Source organism: Wyeomyia smithii, chromosome 3 (genome assembly GCF_029784165.1).
Source record: "Wyeomyia smithii strain HCP4-BCI-WySm-NY-G18 chromosome 3, ASM2978416v1, whole genome shotgun sequence".
Lineage (NCBI taxonomy): Eukaryota > Metazoa > Arthropoda > Insecta > Diptera > Culicidae > Wyeomyia > Wyeomyia smithii.
Window position 1 is genome coordinate 167,642,823 of NC_073696.1, and position 21,839 is coordinate 167,664,661.

General features: G+C 36.0%; 2 protein-coding genes across 6 annotated transcripts in view; one reads left to right on the plus strand and one right to left on the minus strand.

Moving 5' to 3' along the window:
* The window catches only part of LOC129727208 (retinal homeobox protein Rax-like), a 156,169-nt gene extending 147,324 nt beyond the window's left edge, over positions 1-8,845 (minus strand). The window contains exons 1-2 of one of the 3 annotated variants that reach the window (XM_055684784.1): positions 8,589-8,845; positions 8,353-8,516 (exon numbers count right to left, since the gene is read on the minus strand). In XM_055684784.1, coding sequence (XP_055540759.1) covers positions 8,353-8,516; positions 8,589-8,725 — 301 coding nt within the window. In that variant the 5' untranslated portion in view covers positions 8,726-8,845. Of the gene's footprint in view, positions 1-8,352 lie in introns of all 3 variants that reach the window. The other 2 variants (XM_055684783.1, XM_055684782.1) reach the window with 2 other exon arrangements.
* Positions 1-21,839, plus strand: part of LOC129727207 (glutamate [NMDA] receptor subunit 1-like) — a 476,845-nt gene that overhangs the window by 419,742 nt on the left and 35,264 nt on the right. The gene's annotated exons all lie outside the window — the stretch shown is intronic.

Consider the following 21,839-nt stretch of genomic DNA (forward strand, 5'->3'; position numbering starts at 1 on the left):
TCGCCAGACAGCCATTATTCCCCCCCTGTTGGGGCAGCATGAAGATTGCCATCAGGAAATCCAATCTCGGAAATCAAAATGCCTTTTTCAAGGCAAATAAACAAGTCATTGAAAGTTAGTAATTTTTGTCAACGCAAGCAAGCATTCTGTGTTGCATCCTAGCAATTTAAATTTGTCGCACCCGTCGAATTTACTGAATGTGAAAAAGCTTCCACAGTTCATGTTGTCCGTGTATCTTAATTCCCCCAATGTTAGGGCAGCTCAAAGGTTGTAATTAGCAACCGATTTTGAACCGCAAAATGCTTTTTTTCAAGGCAAATAAAAAATAATTGAAGGTTAATAATTTTCTGGCATTAACACAAGCAGACATTCTGTGCGGGATGCAATCAAATTCTGTTGTAGTTGTCTAATTTTTACTTTTACTTTATTTAGTAAACCCCCCGCTGTAGGGGCAGCGCAAAGGCTGCGATCAGCATAACCGATATTGAATAATAAACTGCCCTGTTAGAACGCATTCACAAAAGCAGTTAGTTCGACTATGTAGAGCTAATATGAAGTCGATTCAATCAATCAGCATAAACAGAATTTCGTCGTCTCCCAGCTGTCAAGTTGCAACATGATGCAACACGCAACAGCGAGCAAACGAAATCGCTTGATGTTACAAACCGCAAAAAGATACGGGTTAAAACCGTTGCGTGTGTGAGAGCACCATCGGTGTTTATTCGCTGGATACAAAAATCAAATGCGAATCGTGGAATAATTCGTCTAAAGAACATAAGGAAATGGTGAACCTGAACTGAAAGGCGTGGCCTATTACGTAGCACCCTTCGGCTATAAAAGAGTGATTCTGGGAAAACTATCTACATTCATTAGTCGGAAGGTGAACTGGATGGACCGTCCACAACGTTGACAGCAGTAACAGCGGATATCGGCACTCAGCAGTAACAGACCATAGCAGTCGGTTGCGCCTGTGGTTGCCTTCAAATTAAACAAATCACTTGCCCTGTGGTTGGTCATCACGGCTCAGGAGCAGCGCGGTTCTTCTCAGCGTGTGTCGCCAGACTGCCATTATTCCCCCCCTGTTGGGGCAGCATGAAGATTGCCATCAGAAAATCCAATTTTAAACATCAAAATGCTTTTTTCAAGGCAAATAATCAAGTCATTGAAAGTTAATAATTTTTGTCAACGCAAACAAGCATTCTGTGTTGCATCCTAGCAATTTAAATTTGTCGCACCCGTCGAATTTACTGAATGTGAAATAGCTTCCACAGTGCATGTTGTCCGTGTATCTTAATTCCCCCAATGTTAGGGCAGCTCAAAGGTTGTAATTTGCAACCGATTTTGAACCGCAAAATGCTTTTTTTTCAAGGCGAATAAAAAAATAATTGAAGGTTAATAATTTTCTGGCATTAAAACAAGCAGACATTCTGTGCGGGATGCAATCAAATTCTGTTGTAGTTGTCTAATTTTTACTTTTACTGTATTTAGTAAACCCCCCACTGTAGGGACAGCGCAAAGGCTGCGATCAGCATAACCAACTTTGAATAACAAACTGCCCTGTTAGACCGCATTCACAAAGACAGTTAGTTCGACTATGCAGAGCTAATATGAAGTCGATTCAATCAATTAGCATGAACAGAATTTCGTCGTCTCCCAGCTGCCAAGTTGCAACATGATGCAACACGCAACAGCGAGCAAACGAAATCGTTTGATGTTACAAACCGCAAAAAGATACGGGCTAAAACCGTTGCGTGTGTGAGAGCACCATCGGTGTTTATTCGCTGGATACAACAATCAAATGCGAATCGTGGAATAATTCGTCTAAAGAACATAAGGAAATGGTAAACCTGAACTGAAAGGCGTGGCCTATTACGTAGCACCCTTCGGCTATAAAAGAGTGATTCTGGGAAAACTATCTACATTCATTAGTCGGAAGGTTAACTGGATGGACCGTCCACAACGTTGACAGCAGCAGCAGCAGCAGATATCAGCACTCAGCGGTAACAGAATATATCAGCGGGTTGCGCCGGTGGCTGCCTTCAAATCAAACAAATCACTTGCCCTGTGGTTGGTCACCACGTCTCAGGCCTCTGCCTGAGAACGAACGCCAACGCAAGCGATCGGGCGAGATTTTTGCCATACATCAGCCGGCACTTCCTCTAATTAAAAGTTGGATCATTTTGTTCAAAAGAATATTACTGTCGGTAATATTACAGAGCTGCGATTGCATTATATCCGATATGGAATTGAACAATTGTTGTTTTGAGGACAAATAAAACACTTAGTTTGAAGAGTTAATAGTTTCGGGTACCAGTAGCAGTATGGTAACAGCCTCAGCGGTAGGTGCAGCCGGTACTTCCATGAGGCGGATGTTATAAGGAAGTAAATGGAAGCGGCGTGGCGAAACAGTTCGGATGTGCTTAGACGCGCGTCATTTTTCGTTGTTGATATTATTCCCCACATGAAACGAAGCGCTTTCGTACGATAGCGGCGGTATTAGCTGTAGATGCATTTGCCAACACTTACTCCAGTAAAGCCGTGTCTAATTTTCAATGTGAAAACACCTTTCTATTGTGTTGGCCGTGCACATTAGGCCTCTGCCAGGCTAAACGCGAAAAGCGGCGTGAACCGTTTCGCCCGGCCGTAGGTTAATGTGCAGCCGTAAGTAGAGCTGTGTAAAAGTATTCTACTTCAACCTCGCGGTCGTGGCTTTGCACACAACCCTCCTGTGATTTTTTTTCATTATTGTTGTTGTATCTTTAAAAATAATAGAAAGAGACTACAAAAGCTTGAGCCTCGCACGCGGCTTTCAGATATAAATGATTTCTTGTAGCAATAAAATTAAAATTGTTATTTGAATGCTTAGAGAAAATCATGAAATAGTTAAACCAAATTATCAATAAGTTCCGACAAAAATCGTTGCAATCCTCAATTCCAACGATTAGCTCACTTCATAGTCAGTAAGATAGGTGTAAGATTAGATTAAGGTTTAATTTTAAACTCCTTTTTTTTCTCTTGACAAGTAAGTTTATAATTTTCCTGCAATGATATTCACGTAACTGCGGAAGCAATTACAATCTTTTAATAAAATAAAGCTTAAAATCAGTGATGGCATGAACTCGTGCAAAGTTGAACTGAGTAACACTTTTCCAGATTTGAATCCAACTTGAATCTGCTTCCTATCGATAGTTTGAGTTTTTTTGCACCGTACACTCTGATCAATTGAGTTTAAATGCGTGCAATGCATGCAGTGCACGATGTATCCAACGATGCAGGCGATGATGTGACGCGATGAGTTTTGTTTTTAGATCGAATTTATGCTTTCAAAGGGCAATGCAACAAACTGTTGCAGCAAACGCGGCGCGAATTTCATCGCAATTCGATTTTTATGCAATTGTTGTTATGCAGGATTCAAACTCAAATCTAACTCAAGTGTAATGCACTGTTAGTAGGGTTTACGTGCAAACCGAAAATAAATGTGCAAGCAAGTTTTAAAACTCACTTGGATAAGAGTACAAAGTCACACTGCCTACTCTGCTTAAAATATATGTAATAGTGTTAATATGTCACCGTCTGTGGCAGAACACACAATAAAAATTCTGAATAAATATAAGTAAAAAATTAATTCATCACAAAACATCCCCCCCTATAAAACCTTTACTATACAGCATTGACAACTTGAAGATGGTTTTCAAAGGAAAATTTAAAATTGTTGGATTGGCTGGCATAGTTTCCTAACTTGAACCGTATCAAAAATCAATGGAAGATTGTTAAGTCCTACGTTACAAAGCATCATCTAAAGAATTAAACAGACTTATAAAACGTCGTAAATGCAGCGGGGAATGCTACCCCAGCTTCTACTCGTGAAAGCCTGGTGGTAATCATACCACGAAGAATAAATATGGTTTATAAAACAAAGTACAGGCCACGAAATATTGAAAGTGAGTTTTATAACGTAAAAAGTCACTTTGCTAACGATATTTAGAGAAATAAAGCTTATTTGGAATGTTTTGTATGTATATTTATTTTGTATATATTTTTCTCGCCACCATAAAAACAACCCCAATTCCAATTTCCAGAAAAATTCCAGTTATTTCTCCGTTCCTCTTTGAAAGAGAGTATCTGCAGATCGTAATGATGTAACATAACATCATATAACAAGTGTAAGTGTATTTATTACACAATATAACTCGAAAACCGATGCATTTAAAATGTTAACTACCAAAAGCTTTTGACGTGGGACTACGTCTTTGTTTACTGTACTGGGATGCATTCTGTAAAATCGGGTATGAAACTGGCAAATGTTGCGTCAGATTTCAAACGTTAATAACAGCATAACCACATGATGGATAACAATAACCAATATGTTGTTGGATAGATAAAATGTGTAACAATTTTGTAATATGATAGTTATCACTCTAAATTCATTGTTAAGCGGTAAAATTGATAAAAAGTTTCAATGACAAATTAACACGAAAAATGAATCAATTACATGCGAGCTTTCCTAGCACAGACGACGTGAATGGACACCATCCGTTCCCTGTGTTATTCTCTGTATCAATATCGAAATAAAAATTGGCAGAGTCTCCCCGTCCCAATAGGTCAATTTATTTTTGCTTCCATGAGCTTAGACCAGTATGATGTCTCGAAGGTGAAATTTTTCCTAAAAGTTTGAAACAATCCCCATCCTTGAACAATTTATAAGCCTGCTTTCAGAACCTAACAAAAACTGATGTCTTGAAAGAAAACATGCCGGTAAAAGTAACAGTACCAGTGAAGTAAAGAACCGCAGGTCTCTCGTCGTCTATGATTGCAGCGATACTCTTCTATTCGTACATTTCAGCGGTACACTTCTATTCGTAATGCAGCGCTACTATTCGTTCTACAGCGGTACTATTCGCATTGCAGTGGTACACTTTTGTTCGTACATTTCTATTCGTGTGCAATCGAGGAAAAACGCAATGCTGCTGTTGATGGTGATTGAAAGTTTTTCTCATAAAGATGATTATCATAAATTACTCAAAAAGAATTGGAATAATTACTCAAAAAGAATGGAATAATTCTATCTTCGATATTCACTAAATAATCGTGACCGGATAGAATCGAAAGAGTAAATTCCCAAATATACACATTCATAGAAGAGTAAGAGCCTGCGAATGCTTGAGAATTTTTCTGCAGACTCTGTATATTTTGTAACAAAAAATCTCCTAATTATAGTGTTTAGTCCCACGTCACCATTTCATACAACCCTAAGGCTGTATACCTTGTAGTATTTGATTCAAAATGACAGAATACAAATATTTTGAAAAATGTTTGAATTAGAATTTTTATAAAAAAATTAATCTACCATAAAAAAATATTTTTCATTTCTCCATCCTGGACTTTTCTTAAAAGTTGCGTATTTACTTCAAGTTTCTTTAAAAACAAAATTGAAAAAAATTCAACTCTTTTTTTTAATTGAAATTTTATGTTTATTTTTAATTTTTTCAAGGTCAGAAATTTCTTTTTTGCAGTGTATATTTTTTTTATGTTGGCTACAATGTTTTGAATGAAACCTATGCCATAGAGCATACGCTCTTTTAGAATATAACTCACGGGTGTAAAAAATCTCTCCAACTGTGAAAAATGCTCAGTTTGCTGAGTCAAATCAGAAATGGTCGATTAAATTTTCGCGTATTTCCAGATCATTTGGCGCGATTCTGCTTCAAAGTCAGTGCTGTTTGTTATAAAACGGAAGTTTTAGAAAAAATGTTTTTCCGTGTCTTCGAACACTCTTCAGAGATGACCACTATATGTTCCAGCAAGACGGTGCATCAGTGCATACTGCGTACTTGATTCAAGGTTAGTGTAGGGCAATTTGACTTTCTGAATAAAGATAAATAGCCGTTAAGTTCACCTAATCTCAACTCAATAAACTTTTTTGCGCAAATATGCGTAGAACGGAATATCATTGTGGAATTTCGCAATGGTGTCCGGTAAACACAGTATAGGTACGGATAATTCAAAGCAAAACCCAAACCCAATTGAGACCTAAACACGACTATGCATAATATAAGCTCAAAATTTTTCAATCCTCTTGAACCAGGAGGAACAGCAAATCAAACTACTAATAGGGGTCTTCACATCGAGCTCGTAAACAAATACCCAGCCGTAAAAATACTCACCTCCATTGACGAGTAATGGAAGATACACAGTTTACGGCTGGGTATTCGTATACGAGCTCGATGTAAAGACCCCTAATGTAATTTCACGCACAACACTGATTAGAGGCGCGAGCAGCCTGTAGAGTAAACTTTTACATTCCTTTGCAGCTCTTAGACATATCGTTCGCAACTATTCTGCACTATTCACTTCAATGAGAAAATTAAAAATATGCGTGGCATGAAACTTCTATGATGGAAAAGTGAACACGAAGACCTTACAAACCGAACTGTCCAAATATTCTGTAAATGAGAAGCAAGCTTTATAATGTATGTATGCAAGTGTAGTGTGGTGATTAATGGTAATGCGCTAATATCTAAAAGTAATATGTAGTCAAATTATGTCTTATATTGAGTAAAAAAGTTTCTCAAACTTCAAAGCCGCTGTACATGTACCCAGAACCCTACTTTCTCGCCTTAAAAGGCATCAATTTGTAAAGAATAGGTGTACAAATTTTTGTTACATTCCATAAGTAATATCAGTCATTGTAATTTTTCATCTAACAGTTGTTAGCCTGCAGTTCTCAAGCTTTAGTTATTATTTTAAACAATACCATAGCTAGAAAACATACCCTATGTAAACAATGCAAGTGTTTTGGTGTACATTAATATAATTTTGTCGTGAATGTGAATTCTCCACACTGCAACGATTATTATAGCTTGGCACAAATCCACCCCAAAATAATTCGAAAAGTGTACAGTTTGGAAAAACATTATTTTCTGAATCAAGAGAGGTTCAATACATAACATTTTCTCAACATATTGGACATCATAACGCACCGTCTGAGTAGTAAGTTGATTAATTTCTCGATCGGGTTGGTTTGCATGTGACATGTTTTGGTAACGTTATTTGCGCGTGTTTTTCATCCTGTACTTTGAAACAATATGCATATAGTATTAAACTTAAGCCATTAGGTTCTAGAAATCTAAAATAATTTCACATACAAACATTTCCCGTTTTGGCTTACCCCCGGCAGACGGTATTATTCAAATTATCACTTTTGTAGTCATTAACTCCGCTTTGAAGTGTTGTTTATTCTATAACTATTTGCAAAAGCAATAATTTCTAATGACATTAGTATGGAACTTTGCTGAACATTTATTTTTTATTACAATTTTTCTTGGATAGCATATAGAACAAATCGGAGAAATGATCAGCCAGATGATTCTACGTTTTGACCCACAATTCTGGATGGACTGTACCTACGTGTGCGAAGTTTCATCCAAACGAAAAGTGGAAGCGCTAGTAAGTCCAACTTCTATGAATTCACAAGTCACAATAAGCATTTATGCGTTGGTTAGAAAGCTACGCCATCGTATGTTAACATCTTTTTAGTATGTTTTCACAACCTAGCTATCAGTTTTTACGGATATACAGATGTTAAATTCATGAATACCGGAAACGCGTTTTTGAAATACGCTACTGGTATCCCATCCCTATCCCAAACTCCTTTCATTTCGAAAAATTTTACAACTATAAAATAGTTAATGTAACAGCTTCTTTTATAATTAACAAATAAGGTTGCCATTTCTGTGGGCTTCGCTGAAAATCTTTGCACTGAATGGCCCCATTCTAGAAAAGTTGAACAAATGAACACTTTTTTTTGCGATTCATATGAAAACAAAGCAACGCATAATTAAGCCTTCTGTTAATAGGATACAGATTTCGCGGATAGTTGTATCAGTAAACAAATTTGGTAGAATTTTTGATATTGTAGCTATTAACGAGACCAAATTTAGAACAAAAGTTGATACAAAAACAGTTCGTAAAAAAATATCAAGATATGTAATAATCATATATAAATATATGTATGTATATATATATATATATATATATATATATATATATATATATATATATATATATATATATATATATATATATATATATATATATATATATATATAGATATATAGATATATACATATACATATATATATATATATATATATATATATATATATATATATATATATATATATATATATATATATATATATATATATATATATATATATATATATATATATATATATATATATATATATATATATATATATATATATATATATATATATATATATATATATATATATATATTAATGGTTTCAACGGTATAATCATCTGAATTTAAATAATGCTTGATCTTACCAGTGCCGTTCCTATTATTCAGTTTGGCAATTTGCAGTAAGTTATCTACCGAAAATTTTTTGAAATTATCAGTATTTTTCTGATTTAGATTTACACTATCGTTATTGAACATGCGCGAGCGCTCTTCTGTTGTATTTTCTTGCCCGCTCTTCACATTAGTTTCACTGTAAAATCGTAGAGATGGGTCACTTTTAACAAAATAAGCACCTTTATTCAAAGTGTTGAAATTATTGTACTCAGTAATGATAGATTTGTTTTCAGCTGGAATTAATCCGTTCGAATGAAAAATAGCGACCGGTATTGTAGAATTTTGCTGGTCACCATTCCCCGAAAACGCAGTTGTGAACATGCCAACCGTTTTATTATCTTCCATAGTCAATTCACACCTTTGGCACAGCAAAAATAATTCAAGTAATTTATTGTTGACTTAATTAGGCACTATAATTGGGTAATTTAATATTAAAACTGTGACGATTGAAGAAGAAACATGCTTTATACATGATTAGATATGAAAAACTGGGCGATTCATTTTCCTTGCATTTCATTAATTCACTGCCAAGAGTAAAGACAAAGCAAACACAAAATTTTAGCTGTGGGAGTGGCTTATCCTCGAAGCAGAGTATTTTTGTTTTCCTGCGATGCTCATCCATGTGAAAAATGAATTTGAAGCGTTGTATTCGGACCTTTTCGCTACGCCCCCTTTTTGTATGCAATATTACTTCGAATGAAAATATTTGGATGTATACATTGTGATGTGAAGCTCAATTATATCCATCTTCGGTTTCGCAAATATGTTTCAATTTCACTTTTGACTATCTACATATATTTCACCATATGTAATCGTAGTATGCCTACACATAATTAGATTGAGAAAGTGAGATGTTAGATAGTTTAAGCTCTATTTGAATGGACCTAAGACTACTACTCTATTAGAAATACAATATAATTATGCTTGAACCTTTTTGCCTTTCTCCTAGAAAGGTATAGCAATCACTTGCAAAACCGAAGATATAAAAGTGCTCCATAGGGCCGAATGGAATATATCACTCGACTCAGTTCGACGAGCTGAGCGTTTTCTGTGTGTGTGTATGTGAAATTTTTTATTCTCACTCACTTTTCTCAGAGACGGCTGGACCGATTTTCATGAAATTGATTACAAATGAAAGGTCTTGTTGCCCCATAAGACCCTATCGAATTTCATTGTAATCAGATTTTCAGTTTAGAGGTTATGTATCAAAATGTAAAAATCACGGAACATCATTATCTCAGAAACAACACAACCGGTTTGAACAGAATCATTTTTAAATGAACGGGCTACCTAAAAAATCCTTAACTTTTGAATTTTATGAAGATTGCACATGTAGTTCAAAAGTTATAAAAAGAAACGTGTTCTGATGACTGTTTAATCTCACTCATGTTTCTCAGAGATGGCTGGACCGATTTTCACAAAACCAGTGTCAATTAGTAGGTCTAGTTGCCCCATAAAACCCTATTGATTTGTTTTGCAATCGGACTATTATTTTGCCTGTTATGTTTAAAAATGTAAAATCTAGCTATGAAAAGAAACATATTCCGAAGAATACTTAAACTCACTCACTTTTCTCAGAGGTGGCTGAACCGATTTTTACTAAATTAGTGTCAAATGGAAGGTCTAGCTGCCTCACAACACGCCATTGAATTTCATTGTAATCGGACTGTAACTTCGTCTGTAATGTATGAAAATGTGAAAATCACGAAACTTACTTATCTCACAAACCACACAACCGATGCAAACAATATTAGTATCAAATAACCGGGCTATTTAAGATTTAACTAAAGAATTTTATAATGATTAGGCATGGGGTTCAAAAGTTGTGAAAAGAAACATGTTCCGATGACTTTTCAAATTCAATTGTTTTCCCAAAGATGGCTGAACTAATTTCAACAATTTTAGTGTCAAATGAAAGGTTTGGTTGCAATTTCATTTAATTATAATCGGACTGCTTTTTCAGCCGTTATGTATTAAATTCTGTAAACAACGAAAGTCTATTAACTCAAAGAACATAACTACGGACTGTTTCTCGAACGTACAAATAACAAATCTCATAACAATTTGATACGTGGTTCAAAAGTTATGGAAAGAAACGAAATCGTTTGATCAAAATATATTGTACTATTTGAATGTTCCCGGTATTGCTCGTGATTACAAATCAAATTTCACATTTTATATTTCAATTATAACTTCAGGTACAACATCAATTTTTCTTTTTTGAAACGAATTTGGCAATGTAAGGTTGTTTCCCAGAAACCATAAGTCGCAAAATCGGAATTCAAAAAATGAAATATGAAGTTGATTCCCGGCCTCTAAGCATTATCCTGGTTCCTGAAAAACTCACATAGGGTAATGAAACTGGAAGCTACTATCCAAAAATTTAAAATGGCGTCTGAAGTTGATTTTTGGCCTCTGGGTATCATACTGTTCCACAAATTCTCATATTTGGTCTGTTTAGGTTGTTGTTAATCAGGAACAATTTTCCTACTACAAAAAGTTGAATCTTAAATGATACATAATCCAACCTATATATGGGTACAGTGACGTTTCGATTATACCAGGAACAAAAAAAATTGCATCTTATATTTCAAACATATTTATTTCATGTTACTTCCAAAATGTTCGGTATAGTTATGCTTTTGGTTACCAGAAATTCGTTATTTAGAGTGAAAAATAATTCCATAATTATCAAGGTGAATTTTTCGAAGTAGAATACTTCTCTCAGGAGGCTACATAGGGATGTGAAATGAAAATCTAAAACCGAAAAAAGTGAAAAATATGTCCAATTTCAAATGCTAATAAATCGGTTAGTATTCGATGGATTTCCTTCGTTCTTGCAGCAATAGATTGGAAAATCTTCTAAGATTCTTCCCAAAATAAGATAATTGTAATTTTATTATTCACATTATTGTACTATTGAAAATAGTCAAGCCTTGTCAAAACGAAAAATTCGACCCCTGATTGGTCGTTATATGCTTGCTTCCCAAGCACGGTCGACAGGATCATATACCTTGCAATTGAAAACATGCTATTTGGCCTATATAAGAGCCTGTTTCAGCCGGAGCCGCTCATTTTTCTTTCAAACAAGCGCCATCAAAGTGGACAATCCAAAATTCAAAATCTCTACAATTAGAAAGCTTAGTAAAACAAAAATCAAAACTCGCACATCAAAGATGAAAACAGTAATGTGAATCACTTATACTTGTAAAAAAAACATGTATTATACCCTACAAAAGCATAAAAATACAGATAAACTTAAACAACAACAACAACAACGGAGACGCTCATAATAGTTCTAGACAGCGACAACAGCAGTCATCCTTCCTTAGCAGCAGCACTAGCCCTGTGGTTGGTCACCACGTCTCAGGAGCAGCGCGGTTTTTCTCAGCGTGTGTCGCCAGACAGCCATTATTCCCCCCGTGTTGGGGCAGCATGAAGATTGCCATCAGGAAATCCAATCTCGGAAATCAAAATGCCTTTTTCAAGGCAAATAAACAAGTCATTGAAAGTTAATAATTTTTGTCAACGCAAGCAAGCATTCTGTGTTGCATCCTAGCAATTTAAATTTGTCGCACCCGTCGAATTTACTGAATGTGAAATAGCTTCCACAGTGCATGTTGTCCGTGTATCTTGATTCCCCCAATGTTAGGGCAGCTCAAAGGTTGTAATTTGCAACCGATTTTGAACCGCAAAATGCTTTTTTTCAAGGCAAATAAAAAATAATTGAAGGTTAATAATTTTCTGGCATTAACACAAGCAGACATTCTGTGCGGGATGCAATCAAATTCTGTTGTAGTTGTCTAATTTTTACTTTTACTTTATTTAGTAAACCCCCCGCTGTAGGGGCAGCGCAAAGGCTGCGATCAGCATAACCGACATTGAATAATAAACTGCCCTGTTAGAACGCATTCACAAAAGCAGTTAGTTCGACTATGTAGAGCTAATATGAAGTCGATTCAATCAATCAGCATAAACAGAATTTCGTCGTCTCCCAGCTGCCAAGTTGCAACATGATGCAACACGCAACAGCGAGCAAACGAAATCGCTTGATGTTACAAACCGCAAAAAGATACGGGTTAAAACCGTTGCGTGTGTGAGAGCACCATCGGTGTTTATTCGCTGGATACAAAAATCAAATGCGAATCGTGGAATAATTCGTCTAAAGAACATAAGGAAATGGTAAACCTGAACTGAAAGGCGTGGCCTATTACGTAGCACCCTTCGGCTATAAAAGAGTGATTCTGGGAAAACTATCTACATTCATTAGTCGGAAGGTGAACTGGATGGACCGTCCACAACGTTGACAGCAGTAACAGCGGATATCGGCACTCAGCAGTAACAGACCATAGCAGTCGGTTGCGCCTGTGGTTGCCTTCAAATTAAACAAATCACTTGCCCTGTGGTTGGTCATCACGGCTCAGGAGCAGCGCGGTTCTTCTCAGCGTGTGTCGCCAGACTGCCATTATTCCCCCCCTGTTGGGGCAGCATGAAGATTGCCATCAGAAAATCCAATTTTAAACATCAAAATGCTTTTTTCAAGGCAAATAATCAAGTCATTGAAAGTTAATAATTTTTGTCAACGCAAACAAGCATTCTGTGTTGCATCCTAGCAATTTAAATTTGTCGCACCCGTCGAATTTACTGAATGTGAAATAGCTTCCACAGTGCATGTTGTCCGTGTATCTTGATTCCCCAATGTTAGGGCAGCTCAAAGGTTGTAATTTGCAACCGATTTTGAACAGCAAAATGCTTTTTTTCAAGGCGAATAAAAAAATAATTGAAGGTTAATAATTTTCTGGCATTAAAACAAGCAGACATTCTGTGCGGGATGCAATCAAATTCTGTTGCAGTTGTCTAATTTTTACTTTTACTTTATTTAGTAAACCCCCCACTGTAGGGACAGCGCAAAGGCTGCGATCAGCATAACCAACTTTGAATAACAAACTGCCCTGTTAGACCGCATTCACAAAGACAGTTAGTTCGACTATGCAGAGCTAATATGAAGTCGATTCAATCAATTAGCATGAACAGAATTTCGTCGTCTCCCAGCTGCCAAGTTGCAACATGATGCAACACGCAACAGCGAGCAAACGAAATCGCTTGATGTTACAAACCGCAAAAAGATACGGGTTAAAACCGTTGCGTGTGTGAGAGCACCATCGGTGTTTATTCGCTGGATACAAAAATCAAATGCGAATCGTGGAATAATTCGTCTAAAGAACATAAGGAAATGGTAAACCTGAACTGAAAGGCGTGGCCTATTACGTAGCACCCTTCGGCTATAAAAGAGTAATTCTGGGAAAACTATCTACATTCATTAGTCGGAAGGTTAACTGGATGGACCGTCCACAACGTTGACAGCAGCAGCAGCAGCAGATATCAGCACTCAGCGGTAACAGAATATATCAGCGGGTTGCGCCGGTGGCTGCCTTCAAATCAAACAAATCACTTGCCCTGTGGTTGGTCACCACGTCTCAGGCCTCTGCCTGAGAACGAACGCCAACGCAAGCGATCGGGCGAGATTTTTGCCATACATCAGCCGGCACTTCCTCTAATTAAAAGTTGGATCATTTTGTTCAAAAGAATATTACTGTCGGTAATATTACAGAGCTGCGATTGCATTATATCCGATATGGAATTGAACAATTGTTGTTTTGAGGACAAATAAAACACTTAGTTTGAAGAGTTAATAGTTTCGGGTACCAGTAGCAGTATGGTAACAGCCTCAGCGGTAGGTGCAGCCGGTACTTCCATGAGGCGGATGTTATAAGGAAGTAAATGGAAGCGGCGTGGCGAAACAGTTCGGATGTGCTTAGACGCGCGTCATTTTTCGTTGTTGATATTATTCCCCACATGAAACGAAGCGCTTTCGTACGATAGCGGCGGTATTAGCTGTAGATGCATTTGCCAACACTTACTCCAGTAAAGCCGTGTCTAATTTTCAATGTGAAAACACCTTTCTATTGTGTTGGCCGTGCACATTAGGCCTCTGCCAGGCTAAACGCGAAAAGCGGCGTGAACCGTTTCGCCCGGCCGTAGGTTAATGTGCAGCCGTAAGTAGAGCTGTGTAAAAGTATTCTACTTCAACCTCGCGGTCGTGGCTTTGCACACAACCCTCCTGTGATTTTTCTTTTAATTGAAGGTTTCATGCAAATCTATTCAAACGAATAATAAGTTCGAAAGAGAAAGGCTGGGTCTCACCGCTAGGTGGATTAATTTTGGGTTTTTTGTTGCTATAGGTAATTATTTACAATGTTTGAAAATTAGTCGCAGATAATAACTGTTCCATTATTCTAATCTACAGTGGATAATAATAGCATGTGTGCGTTTTAGAACTGAAAGTTTTATATAAAATCCCATACACATATGGTAATTCAATGTTAACCTTTTCGTGCATAACTTTCATACTCTTCAATATTCCTAAAGTAAGTGAAATACTTTGAAACAATAAACTCTGAGTCTGGTTTTTTATGCGATTTTTTTAAAATACGGGTAAGTGTTTATTGAGTAAAAGACCTAGTCAAAAATACCCTCAGCCCTCCGAAAGACCCGAAATGACCGTCAAAAAGGACCAATTCAAATTCTGATCATAGAGCGTCTCGGGGTTTTTTTTAAACCCTTTCTTGGTGGTTTACTTCGTAAGGATTTTTGAATTAACGCGTTATTTTACGCAGATTTTTTAATTGACGCGTTTTTTTTTCACATGGATTTTCGATAGATTTACACGAACACTTCAATTTTCAGGAAAAAAATACCCCTTGATAATATTTACTGTTTTTTTTTTCAATCTGAATAACAAATTTTTGGTAACCAACAGTGAAACCGTATCAAACATTGAAAACATAACATTCAAACACATATGAACATACATAAACACATGCAAATAACATGAAATAAATATGTTTCAAATATATGACGCGGCATTTTTTTTGATCGTGGTATAATCGAAACGTCGCTGTACTCATATTTAGGTTGGACTCGATTATATATCATTCGATAAAATATCATTATTTAGAGTAGGATTTTTCTTCTGTATAATATGACTTTTTTCACAACTTTTGAACCGCGTGTTCAATCATTATAGTTCATCAGTCAACACTTAACTAACCCGTTCATCTGATATCAGTATTGTTCAAATCGGTTGTGTAGTTTCTGAAATAATGAAGTTTCGTGATTTTCACATTTTGATACATTACATACGAAGTTACAGTCCGATTACAGTGAAATTCAATAGGGTGTTATGAAGCAGCTAGACCTTTCATTTGACACTAATTTTGTGGAAATCGGTTCAGCCATCCTTGAGAAAAATGAGTGAGTTTAAGTAGTCTTCGGAATATGTTTCTTTTCATAGCTGGATTTCACATTTTTAATCATATCAGGCAAAGTAAATGTCCGATTGCAAAAACAATCAATAGGGTCTTATGAGACATTTAAACCTTCCATATGCCACTGATTTTATTAAAATCGGTCCAGCCATCTCTGAGAAACATGAGTGAGATTAAATAGTCTCCAGAACACGTTTCTTTCCATATTTTTTTAACCACTCGTCCAATCTTTATAAAATTCAAAACTTAAGGGTTTCTTAGATAGCCCGTTCCTTTGAAAGCAATTTTGTTAAAATCGGTTGTGTAGTTTCTGAGATAATGAACTCTGATGGTTTTCACATTTTTATAAATAACATGCAAACCAAAAATCCGAAAACAATAAAATTTAATAGTGTTTTATGGGAAAACAAGACCTTTCATTTGAGAATAATTTTATGAAAATCGGTCCAGCCATCTCTGAGAAAATCGAGCGAGATTAAAAAGTTGCACATACACACATACACACACACACACACACACACACGCTAGAGTTGCCTTTTTTTATATGGCCGTTTTTGAAACTATCGATCTTAATGAGCACCGGGCTAAAAAAGTGTCCTTTTGACCTCTTATTGTAGAGCCACGAAAGTTTGAAGTTGATCGGCGTTTATTTAATAGACCCACAAAGCAACATATATCTCTCGATAAACGTATTCAAATACACTTGTGTTTTTTATAAAACCGTTATATTATTATCCTAATTATAGTTTAAAATAATCTAAAGCTATTGGTGCTTGTTAAAAAGTTCGGATTTTGAATGAGGTGGATATTTTTACGGTATGAATCAACAACATGCAATATAAACTGAATTCGTCTTCATTTTGTGTTGGAACAGGGTTAGAATTTTTCATGAATTAAACACCATGCATATTCTGTGGCGTCGTTTATAGCGAATAATTTTTGACAGAAGTTTGCTATTCCTCATTATTTTTCTATTCGGCTGGGTCACGGTCGAAAATATCAATATTAAGTTCAAAACTCGAAAAGAAAGCATTAGTTTTGTATAAAAGATGGGATAAATTACATCCTAGTAACTGTTCAGAATTTTAATGCTTGTAACATTTGACATCAGCTATTTAAGGCCAAACGATATTAAAACCAAAAATAGCCGACTTCGATCCACCACTTTGAATTTTCAAAGGCACAAGACTCGTTAACTGGTTATGCGTCATCTGTGAAAACGCTGTTTTATGTTGGCTGCGGTGAAGCAAACATAAAATAGCGTTTTTACAGGGAATGCGTTATCTATTTCCGAGTCTTGTGCTTCTGAAAATTCGAAGTGGTGGCTCGAAATTGGCTGTTTGTGGCTTCAATGCCGTTTCACCTCAAGGACAATTCGCTTTTAATCGCCTGATCATTTTTTGTTTAATTTCAAGCGGAATATCAAGCCAATCCAACTTATTCTGCGCTTAAGTACCACAAGCGATTCTTCATCTTTTCAGTTAGAGCGTCTGAAACGACTTTCAATTTCGATATATGCGAAAGAATCACGTAGATCAGCGGTTCTCAACCTTTTGACGTAGGACTACGTCTAACCGCACTATATCGAGATACATTCCGCGAAAACTAAAACCAAGATGTAACGTCGGAATGAAAGATTTCAAACGGTTATACTGATGTAACCAGATGATGGATCACAATAGTCAATATGTCGTTGGATTGATAAAATGATGGAAAATTTTGTGATTCCTCAGTTATCATTATCACTTCATTGTTAAACAGTGAAAATTGAATAAAAGTTTCAAGGTCGAATTTTCACCAACAATGCACCAATCATATGCGAGCACGCCTGGCACAGACTTCATGAATAGACACCAACTGCCTGCTGTGATATCCAGTATAGCAGAGGCAAAAAAAAATTTGACAGAATCTCCCCGTCCCAATAGGTCAACTAATGTTAGCTTCCATGAGCCTAGACTTTTTTGATGTCTTGAAGGTAAAGCTTTTTCGGAAAGTTCGTAACCACCTCCACTATCAGACAGTATTACGTTCTGCTGTTAATAAATATGTTAATGTTAATAAAACTGTTAATAAAACTGTTAATGTTAATAACTGTTAATGTTAATAATATGTCTTGAAGGAAATATGATGGCACATGCAACAATACTGCACCGAGCAATGCGCTGGTTGCTCGTCGTCTATCATTGCAGAAAAACTCGATATTCATTTTTGTGCAGGCAAACCAAGTGAAAACTACATTGCTGCTGTTGACGCACAGTGGGGCGTGGAACACAATCGAACTGCCGTTTGAATTGTCTTCTCCTTCTTCTTCTTGTATCGTATAGCAGCAAATATCAGAATCCAATATGATTTTTCGGGCGCCGCAAAATACGCTGCACCGTCGGGGACAACAAAATGCGTTGATTTTTTTGAACTTTAAATTCTGCTTTTTTCAGATTTATTCAAATAACGGAATATAGGGTTTTTCGAACTGAATTTCTATTTTTAAAAACGGCTTTTTTACGTTAACACGCAAGTTTATTAAGCAGACAGTATGAGAAGTAGAGAGAACGAAAAATGAGCGAACTGGAAATATGATACAGATTTGGAAAAATATACCGCATCCCGACGGGTCATGATCCCGCAATCTCCCTGTCTCCGGCATGGTGTTTTGACAAATTAAACTACGGGGGACGAATATGGGGGGATATAGGGTATTTAAAAGACATGTAGGGAATATAGGGTATTTAAAAGACAATAGAAAACCAAAATGCTCCGTACAGATATTTGAATAGCTAAATGGATTTAGTCCAATATGACATACTAGTTGCATCCCACGGTGGCGGTATAGAGGAAAACCAAATTCATTTCATCTTGATATTAGAGTTCCGACATTAGTATATGTATTTTTCAACTGAAAATTTTTTTGAATTAGCATTTGCAAGAAAATATTATTTTCCATAACCTTACTTGTAATTGAACAACGCTATGCAAACATGAATTGCTAAGGCTAATGTTGTGCATCACTCTAGCCCAGTTTATTTTCGAAGATAACAGACATATATTTTGGTATCTTCGTAGTTCTTTGGTATCTTGAAACTGATAAATTTTTTTTTCTGATTGATTCTGTATACTGATAAAATGTTTAAATTGACCTGAATTGAATGTTAACATGCTCTTCTGTGAATATACATTTTCTACTAAAACTGTAATTCGTTATCGATATTTTTTATCGAGCTTGTAACTGCAGGAAAAAAAATTATGTGACATCTTTGCCGCTTTGTGATCGGTGAGTGAGCCAATTTCAACAAGACAAATAGATATAGAAGGAAGTTTAATTTCTACTAAATCGTACTCAATAAATATTTAATAGAAGGTTGCCTTTTCGCGTATTATAGAAAACTCGCTGTTTTAGAATGAAAGGTATTCATCAATGGTCCAGAAACCGGATTTAGGGGGAAATTTGGGTCTAGAGCTCTATAGAAATATTTTAGAGAAAAACTTTCTTCTACAAAGTTGTTACATATTATCATTATATTATTGAAAAGTATCAAAAATTAGAGTGAATTTTTGATGCTATCAAGTATCTAACTCTTTTATTTTTGTCGATAGAAAACCTTGTTCTACAATTTCATAGCTCCAACAATTTTAAGTAACTTTGTAAAAAAAAAGTTTTTCTCTAAAACATTTATATAGAGTTCTAGACCCACATTTCCGCCTAAATTTGGTTTCTGGACCATTGTGAGTGTTAAAGAGAATATTTTTTCTTCTAAGATAGAGTGCTGCAAAGAAAAAATCAAAATACAGACCCTATTCGATTATGGCAACACGCCAGAATTTTTTTCTGTTGCCAAAATCGAACCATGCCAATAATGAACGGTTCTTTTTTCATGACTTTTTTGACTTTTTAAATGGTCAAAGACGACCTTAAAAGTAGAAATGGCCACCAATGAACTAGTTGTAGTTTCTAGTCTTTTGAGGTGTCGCTTGATGAATTTGGGCTGACGACCTAGATACTTGATATTACCACCCGAACCAAAATACCTTCCTTTTGGAAGATGTTGAGCTTAAATTGGTTAAAATAAATCAAGCAAACTACAAAAGTAAAACGAGCTCAAATCAAACATAGCTTCAAAATAAAATTTTAAAATTATTGTAGTCCTACGTCAACTATGCGGTCGTGTCTTGGATACCACCCTCCTATCATTTTTGTCCGCGTACCTCTTGGCAATATTTTCCAAATTAATTGTACCCCCTAGGGGTACGCGTACCCCAGGTTGAGAACCACTGACGTAGATAATTCATAACTTTAATCATACATTGGATAGCATTCGTACACCCAAAAAATACCTGAATGTGAAGATTGACTATATTATCGTGCCTTGTCAAATAAATTATTTAAAACTAAAAGTTTGACTATAAAAAGGGACATGTCTCGAATGCAATTTATGGTCAATGATCAGAGCAAATATTTTCTCAGGCAATAAATTTTTCTTTACCATAATCTTGCGTGTGATAAGTGAAAATGGGTCGCTTTACAATCAAGAAATGTGAATACTAACTCCAAGAGCACTTCATAATCGCCGCGAACTTGATGACATAAAATTGCTTGATTTGATTGCAATCTTCAAAATGCCGCGTCATATATTTGAACCATTTTGAGAGAACTTCGTTTGATGGTCTTGTAAAATGGTTGAAGAAAGGTAAACACCTCCGATGCTTTTGCCATGTAATATATTTTGCCTAAAAGTTCAGAGATATGAAGAGGACAAGTAATATTCCAATCCACTAGCGTATTATGAACTTCTTAGGCGATATTTTGGCCGGAGCTTGAATCAATTTTAAGCGCGTCTAAGAACTTTGCTGTTCTATCGTAACTCATAAGAATTGCAATTCGATCAACATGAGATCTACCTACTATATTTGAAAAAAAAAAAAATCACCGTCCTAGTGAATTTAGATAACTAGTGCTGAACTGTTTCATAAAAAAATATTAATGATACTAAAACTAACATTAAATCCATACAAAAAGCTCTTAATAACTTTAATAATTTTCTTTCACCAATCCGATTGAGACGGTTCACTAGGGATCTAATCACTGAATGGCAGCTTCAAATCCTATAACGAATACAAGAGGTCATTCATTTATTACGTAACGTACTCAGAAGAAAGGAATATTAAATAAAGAGTTCCATTGTGCGAGGTCCCCATGCAAAATTGTGTTATTCAGGGATGGAAGGTATTCAAAATTGCTAAAATTTAGCGTTACGTAACATGTGAATGTCCCTAATGGTATGGTTTTATGTAAGAGTATTTCGACGCAAAATATACAACTATTTTAAGTAACCAAGGCAAAAAACTTCATAAAGAGATAAAAAATCAGCAATTCTTATGAGAATCTATTTTTTTTAATATAAGCGTTTAGTGGGTCCATTAAATGAACTCTGATCAACTTCAAATTTTCATGACGTATTTTTGGGGTAAAAAGAAAACTTTTTCCAAATGAATTTCTTTTTGAGTGTCTCAGTGGAATGGAACTGATTATTGAGAATAGGTTATGTTTCCATTTAATGCTACTACAAAAACTAGTAGAATTAAATGGAAAGTTTTTCCGCCCGGCGCTCATCGACATCGCATGATGTTACAAAGGCCACTCTAACACACACATACAGAAAATGCTCAGCTCGGCAAACTGAGTCGAGTGATATATGCCATTCGGCCATTTGGAGCACTTTCATACCTTCGGTTTTGCCAGTGACTACTGTCGTGACGCTTGCTAGACCCAGCCGTCTCCATTTTTCTTTTTCAATTTTTGTTGCGAAACCGAATACACATCCGTACTCCAGAACTATAGTTAACCGAATGAATTTTCGTTCGTCATATCAATCGCAACTAAGCCCTCCCGATGATCAGCGTACTACTCTCACATTCTCTGCCTCTCTCTTTTTACATCTATCGCTTCTATACATACACACACACTCTTACAAAATCATCGGCAGGTGCGGTGCGGAATCCGCACTGCGGATGTCCATTAGAACACCTAGGCCGAAAGCTGTTTGTTTTCTCTCTCACACCCGCACACACTCTTAACATACAGATTCCTTCGTTTGACTCAGATTCTCGGTGAATAATTCAACTGCGCGGACGCTCTA